This window comes from Salmo salar, chromosome ssa09, assembly GCF_905237065.1.
Source record: "Salmo salar chromosome ssa09, Ssal_v3.1, whole genome shotgun sequence".
In the NCBI taxonomy this organism is placed as follows: domain Eukaryota; kingdom Metazoa; phylum Chordata; class Actinopteri; order Salmoniformes; family Salmonidae; genus Salmo; species Salmo salar.
Genome location: NC_059450.1, coordinates 93,885,443 through 93,893,475, shown reverse-complemented (window position 1 = coordinate 93,893,475; position 8,033 = coordinate 93,885,443). Strand labels below are relative to the sequence as shown.

At 42.8% G+C, this 8,033-nt stretch overlaps 1 protein-coding gene across 4 annotated transcripts in view; it reads right to left on the bottom strand.

Moving 5' to 3' along the window:
- LOC106612296 (cationic amino acid transporter 2) overlaps positions 1 to 8,033 on the bottom strand; it is an 87,547-nt gene that overhangs the window by 8,688 nt on the left and 70,826 nt on the right. For all 4 annotated transcript variants that reach the window (XM_014213334.2, XM_014213337.2, XM_014213335.2 and 1 more), the window contains exons 6-9: positions 4,876 to 5,031; positions 4,592 to 4,757; positions 686 to 822; positions 96 to 318 (exon numbers count right to left, since the gene is read on the bottom strand). In XM_014213334.2, the coding sequence (XP_014068809.1) occupies positions 96 to 318; positions 686 to 822; positions 4,592 to 4,757; positions 4,876 to 5,031 (682 nt within the window). The remainder of the gene's footprint in view (positions 1 to 95; positions 319 to 685; positions 823 to 4,591; positions 4,758 to 4,875; positions 5,032 to 8,033) is intronic.

Genomic DNA, 8,033 nt, shown 5'->3' with positions numbered 1-8,033 from the left:
GACAGACAGACAGACAGACAGACAGACAGACAGACAGACAGACAGACAGACAGAAATGATGCCTGACCAGGGACTTCACATGTTCTCCTACCTACCTGGTGGAGAGGGCGCAGAGTGAGCCGACAGCCACCACATACTTGGCGGGCCCCCAGCCAATGTACTCGAAGGCCACGGGAAGCGGGCTGTTAACATTCAGCATGTAGTAGGGCATGATCAGAGTGAGGGCCGCCGACACGGCGAAGTAGGCCAGGAAACAGATGAGGAGCGACGCCACGATGCCCAGTGGGATGGACTTCTGAGGGTTCTTTACCTCCTCACCTGGAGAGAGACAATGAATGAATGAATGAATGAATGAATGAATGAATGAATGAATGAATGAATGAAGCGCTGTCAATCAATCAGTCCATAAGTCGATTGGCCAGTCAGTAGAATGGTCAATCAGTCGATCAATCAGCCAATATAGATCAATTAAGCAAGCAAAGAATATCGACTGTTACAATATGCCTAAACATTCACCCAAAAAGTATTCTGTGTAGAGTAGACATTACCAAAGATACTGTATGGACAAAGCTTGGAGAAGCGCCTGGCTTTATTCATGTTTATGTAGGATGGAAATGTTTCTGATATATAGGTATATAGGTTAGTGTGTCTGTGCATGTTCAAAGATCAAAGCAGGTAGGCCTACTTGTTGTGGCGATGCAGTCGAAGCCTACAAAGGCGTAGAAACAGGTAGCGGCTCCAGAGATTGTCCCGTCGAAACCGTACGGGAAGAACCCTCCATCCCCATATACACTGGTCACGTTGACTGGAGAGGTTAGGTTCCTGGAGAGGTCACAATAGAGGACATATATACTGGTCACATTGACTGTAGAGGCTAGCTTCCTGGAGAGGTCACAATACAGGACATATATACTGGTCACATTGACTGTAGAGGCTAGGTTCCTGGAGAGGTCACAATACAGGACATATATACTGGTCATGTTGATGTAGAGGTTAGGTTCCTGGAGAGGTCACAATACAGGACATATATACTGGTCATGTTGATGTAGAGGTTAGGTTCCTGGAGAGGTCACAATACAGGACATATATACTGGTCACATTGACTGTAGAGCCTAGGTTCCTGGAGAGGTCACAATACAGGACATATATACTGGTCATGTTGATGTAGAGGCTAGGTTCCTGGAGAGGTCACAATATAGGAAATGTTTGCAAATTTATGAGAGATAAAACAGAAATACCTTATTTGCACAAATATTCAGACCCTTTTGCAACGAGACTCAGAGTTGAGCTCAGGTGCATCCTGTTTCCATTGATCATCCTTGAGATGTTTCTACAACTTGATTGGAGTCCACCTGTGGTAAATTATATTGACTGGACATGCTTTGGTAAGGCACACACCTGTCTATATAAGGTCCCACAGTTGACAGTGTATGTCAGAGCAAAAACCAAACCATGAGGTTGAAGGAATTCTCGGTAGAACTCAGATACAGGATTGTGTCGAGGCACAGATCTGGGAAAGGGTACCAAAACAAGCCACTCCTCAGTAAAAGGCACATGGCAGCCCTCTGGAGTTTGTCGAAAGGCACATAAAGGACCTTCAGACCCTGAGAAACAAGATTCTCTGGTCTGATGAAAACAAGATTGAACTCTTTGGCCTGAATGCCAAGCCTCACGTCTGGAGGAAACCTGGCACCATCCCTACGGTGAAGCATGGTGGTGGCAGCATCATGCTATGGGGAAGTTTTCAGCGGCAGGGACTGGGAGACTAGTCAGGATCGAGGCAAAGATGAACGGAGAAAAGTACAGAGATGATGAAAACCTACTCCAGAGCGCTCAGGACCTCAGACTGGGGCAAAGGTTCACCTTCCAACAGGACAATGACCCTAAGCACACAGCCAAGACAACGCAGGTGTGGCTTCGGGTCAAGTCTCTGAATGTCCTTGAGCGACCCAGCCAGAGCCCGGACTTTATCCCGATCTAACATTTCTGGAGAGACCTGAAAATAGCTGTGCAGCAACGCTCCCCATCCAACCTGACAGAGCTTGAGATAATCTGCAGAGAAGAATGGGGGAAACTCCCCAAACACAGGTTGTCACGACTTCTGCCCAAGTCGGCTCCTCTCCTTGTTCGGGCGGCGTTCGGCGAACGACGTCACCGGTTTTCTAGCCATCGCCGCTCCATTTTTCATATGTCCATTTGTCTTGTCTTGTTCCATACACACCTGGTTTTCATTTTCCCCCATCAATCTATATGTATTTAACCCTCTGTTTCCCATCATGTCTTTGTGTAATTGTTTCATGTTATGTGGTGTTGGATTTATGCACTTGACTTTTATTTATGTTCCGTGTTTTGAGCGTGTTTGATTAATATAGTGCTCTCGTTTTGGAACGGAAAATAAATGTGAGCCTGTTAACTATTCTCTGCTCTCCTGCACCTGACTTCGCCTCCAGTACACACCATAACACAGGTGTACCAAGCTTGTAGAGTCATACCCAAGAAGACTCAAGTAAAGGGTCTCAATACTTATGTAAATGTGATATTTAGGTTTTAATTTTTGATAACTTAGCACTTGTGTGTAGATTGATGAGGGAAATACAATTATTTCATCAATTTTAGAATTAGGCTGTAACGTAACAAACTGTGGAAAAAGTCAAGGGGTCTGAATACTTTCCGAAGGCACTGACTGTAGATGTTAGGTTCCTGGAGAGGTCACAATATAGAACATACAGTTGAAGTCGGGAGTTTACATACACCTTAGCCAAATACATTTAAACTCAGTTTTTCACAATTAATTTAATCATAGTAAAAATTCCCTGTCTTAGGTCAGTTAGGATCACCACTTTATTTTAAGAATGTGAAATGTCAGAATAATAGTAGAGAGAATGATTAATTTCAGCTTTTATCGCTTTCATCACATTCCCAATGGGTCAGAAGTTTACATACACTCAATTAGTATTTGGTAGCATTGCCTTTAAATTGTTTAACTTGGGTCAAACGTTTCGGGTAGCCTTCCACAAGCTTCCCACAATAAGTTGGATGAATTTTGGCTCATTCCTCCTGACAGAGCTGGTGTAACTGAGTCAGGTTTGTAAGACTCCTTGCTCGCACATGCTTTTTCAGTTCTGCCCACACATTTTCTATAGGATTGAGGTCAGGGCTTTGTGATGGCCACTCCAATACCTTGACTTTATTGTCCTTAAGCCATTTTGCCACAACTTTGGAAGTATGCTTGGGGTCATTATCCATTTGGAAGACCCATTTGCGACCAAGCTTTACCTTCCTGACTGATGTCTTGAGATGTTGCTTCAATATATCCACATAATTTTCCTGCCTCATGATGCCATCTACTTTGTGTCGTGCACCGGTCCCTCCTGCAGCAAAGCACCCCCACAATATGATGCTGCCACCCCCGTGCTTCAGGGTTGGGATGGTGTTCTTCGCCTTGCAAGCGTCCCTCTTTTCCCTCCAAACATAACGATGGTCATTATGGCCAAACAGTTCTATTTTTTTTCATCAGACCAGTGGACATTTCTCCAAAAAGTACGATCTTTGTCCCCATGTGCAGTTGCAAACCGTAGTCTAGCTTTTTTATGGCGGTTTTTGAGCAGTGGCTTCTTCCTTGCTGAGCAGCCTTTCAGGTTATGTCGATATAGGACTCGTTTTAATGTGGATATAGATACTTTTGTACCTGTTTCCTACAGCATCTTCACAAGGTCCTTTGCTGTTGTTCTGGGATAGATTTGCACTTTTCGCAGCAAAGTATCTCTAGGAGACAGAACGTGTCTCCTTCCTGAGCGGTATGATGACTGCGTGGTCCCATGGTGTTTATACTTGCGTTCTATTGTTTGTACAGATGAACGTGGTACCATCAGGCATTTGGAAATTGCTCCCAAGGATGAACCAGACTTGTGGAGGTCTGCAAATGTTTTTCTGAGGTCTTGGCTGATATCTTTTGATTTTCCCATGATGTCAAGCAATGAGGCACTGAGTTTGAAGGTAGGCCTTGAAATACATCCACAGGTACACCTCCAATTGACTCAAATTATGTCAATTAGCCTATCAGAAGCTTCTAAAGCCATGACATCATTTAAAGGCACAGTCAACTTAGTGTATGTAAACTTCTGACCCACTGGAATTGTGATACAGTGAGTAATAAGTTAAATAATCTGTCTGTAAACAATTGTTGGAAAATTACTGTGCCCTGCACAAAGTAGATGTCCTAACCGACTTGCCAAAACTATAGTTTATTAACAAGAAATTTGTGGAGTGGTTGAAAAACGGGTTTTAATGACTCCAACCTAAGTGTATGTAAACTTCCGACTTCAACTTTATATATATAGGGTTGCAAAATTCTTGTAACTTTCCCAAACTTCCCTGGTTTTCCAGAAATCTCGATTGAAAGATTCACGCTAATATTTCCTGCAATTAACATGGCTATAACACGCTCACACACATTTGCCAGTAGAAATGTGTTCAACAACCACTGAAGTTTCTAGCAAGTTTGGTATGATGAATGGATATCTCATGTATTGTAATGAAATGTTTGTACTGTAATCAAACGTTTAGATTGTAGTCAAACATGGTTGCATACTGGAATTCTGCTGTAGCGTTGATGAGCACCTCCTGACTGATCTGCCAGTTACCGATGTCTCCCTTGACGAAGCCCGCTACAAAGACAAACAGAAGAACCAGGATGTTGACGGCCGTGAAGATCTTGTTGACTATTGCCGATTCCTGGACACCAAAGGCCAGCAGACCTTCACAGGACAGAAACACGAGAAACATGTGTTCATCATCAGTACCAGACAGTTTTAATGTCTCTATGTTGTTAAACGAACCAATGATCAATCAGTCAATCAATCTGATTTAGTTTACCTGCCAGGAGCATAATGAGCCCAGCAGCAAAGAAGTCGGGGTATTCTGCGAGGCCCGGGAGGCCCATGTAAAGGTTTTCTTTGAAGAAATTCCCCATGACGTTGCCGATGAGGTCATCAAAGGTTCCGCTCCATGCCCTCGCCACACTGGATGTCCCTGACAGGATAATGATGATGTGTGACAATAGATGGATCAATCAATCAACCCTTTACACTGGTGGGAATCGGCCTTTATGGATAGGGCTAAATTAAAATGTTTTTTTTACAGAAGACACATGAAAAGCATATACATAACCATGGTAGCAATTGGAAGGTAACAGTTTAGAGATAATGTGAAAATTATTAGACCAAAGCGAGGACACAACAGTTCACCTGACACAAGACTGAATCCAAACATTACACTGTTGATTTAATGCGCATTTTACATTTACTGTACTTTTTGCCACATTTGTTGACAACAAAATCTGAAAATAGTCTGGATACATTCAGTAACATGATGAGAATATTCCTGGAAAATGTGGGGTAGGTGCAACATAAGACAAGAAAATGACACGGGTTTGATTGAGAGGACTAGCTGCTGTCTCAAAGTGGCCACACATGTCCACAGTTTCGAAGTAATTATAGTTTTCAACTATAAGGTGCTTTTTAGAGCTCTAATACTGTAGCTGTGCCATTGGGTAACTAGAGCAGGCAGACGTGTAGTTGTTTTGTTGGGAACACAACCCTGCATTCCAGCCATCACACAATTACTGTTGTTGTTTATGGAATCCAAAAACTGCCCATTATAAATCGCAATCTGGTGGGCATGATTTGAAAGCTTGTTCTATTGCCAACATGACTAGCTAAGTTATAAAATACGATCTTAGATTGCTTTCACAAGGCAATTCAGAGAAACAGATCATCATTTTTGATGTGGTTCAGAACAATCCAGGGTATGACACCATGTCATCTTGTAACATTAAACATATTGATCATAAATGTTGACACTGTATATGACATGAGTTTTATGATACGTGAAGTGCCCATTTGGACTCAGGGGTGTAATGACGTCAAAGTGGTATTTATTATAATCCTCAACGTATCATCTTTCAAAATACATTGAGTCCTTTTAATTTACAGCATTTCCCTAAACTCAGACAGATTTTTTTGCAAAAGTTGCCCAATTAGCAGTTAGGAAATGGGGTAAAACCCCATTCAGCCCACTACGTTCCAATTTAGGCGATTTTCATCTTCAACCCATATACGGATATGTGTGTAAAGTGCTTCACGATCAAGCCATCAATCAGTACTCATCGTTTTATCACGCAGTGTCATACATCCCTGAGAAGATAACGATAAGAGAAGAGAGTTCATTTTGAATCATTATTTTACTGTGTTGTGTTATATCGTACATACCCAGAGCACAGAGAGCGCCCTAGAGGGTAGATGTCACGCCCTGACCTTAGAGATCCTTTAAATTCTCTATTTGGTTAGGTCAGGATGTGACTAGGGTGGGAAATCTATGTTTATATTTCTTTGTTGGCCGAGTATGGTTCCCAATCAGAGGCAGCTGTCTATCGTTGTCTCTGATTGGGGATCATAGATAGGCAGCCCTTTTTCCCACCTTCAGTTTTGGGATCTTGTTTTTGTGTTGTATGTATTTGCACTCCTAGCTTTACGTTCGTTGTATTGTTTATTGTTTTTTGGTGGTACATTTAAAATTAAAGAAAATGGACGCCTACCACGCTGCCCCTTGGTCTTGATTGAACGACGGACGTAACAGTAGATATGAATGTGATTGGTTAAATTTGGCATTAAATGTGATTGATTAACCTTTAGGTAATTGACTTCAACTATTTAGACTCTTAATTATCACATTTTGTTTTTATGGGTCAGTATCGCCCAGGAGGTGCTAACTTAACTGCCGTGGAGTTGTTTTTAGGAGCACAGTAGCATCTCCTGGTTGAAACTCCAGACGAACTCCAATGCCATACAACTCTTCTTACGTGGCCTCCAACTGCTCTTAAATGCAAGTCAAACTAAATGCATGCTCTTCAACCGATCGCTGCCCGCACCAGCCCGCCCGCTCAGCATCACTACTCTGGACGGTTCTGACTTAGAATATGTGGACAACTACAAATACCTAGGTGTCTGATTAGACTCTAAACTCTCCTTCCAGACTCAAATTAAGCATCTCCAATCCAAAATTAAATCTAGAATCGGCTTCCTATTTCGCAACAAAGCCTCCTTCACTCATGCTGCCAAACATACTGAAACAGGTAGGGAGCAGGTCTCGAACCATCGACCTTCTAGCCCGAAGTCCAGCGCGCTATTGACTGTGCCGCACAAGCATGCTCGTGCGGCAGAGTCGATATCCGCACTTATAAACCCAGGGTCGTTACAATACCCTCGTAAATCTGACTATCCTGCCGATTCTTGATTTCGGCGATGTCATTTACAAAATAGCCTCCAACACTCTACTCAGCATATTGGTTGCAGTCTATCACAGTGCCATCCGTTTTGTCACCAAAGCCCCATATACTACCCACCACTGCGACCTGTATGTTCTCATTGGCTGGCCCTCGCTTCATAATCGTCGCCAAACCCACTGGCTCCAGGTCATCTATAAGTCTTTGCTAGGTAAAGCCCCGCCTTATCTCAGCTCACTGGTCACCATAGCAACACCCACCCGTAGCACGCGTGGGTGCCGCCTTTCCTTTCAGTTCTCTGCTGCCAATGACTGGAACGAATTGCAAAAATCACAGAAGCTGGAGACTCATATCTCCCTCACTAACTTTAAGCACCAGCTGCCAGAGCAGCTCACAGATCACTTCACCTGTAGATAGCCCATCTGTAAATAGCCCATCCAACTAACTCATCCCCATACTGTTTTTTTTTGTTGTTGCTCCTTTGCACCCCAGTATCTCTACTTGCACATTCATCTTCTGCACATCTACCACTCCAGTGTTTAAATTGCTAAATTGTATTTTTTTCGCCACTATGGCCTATTTATTGCCTTACCTCCCTTATCCTACCTCATTTGCACACACTGTACATAGACTTTTTTTATTTTTGTATTTTCTATTGTGTTATTGACTGTATGTTTGTTTATTCCATGTGTAAATCTGTGTTGTTGTTTGTGTCGCACTGCTTTGCTTTATCTTGGCCAAGTTGCAGTTG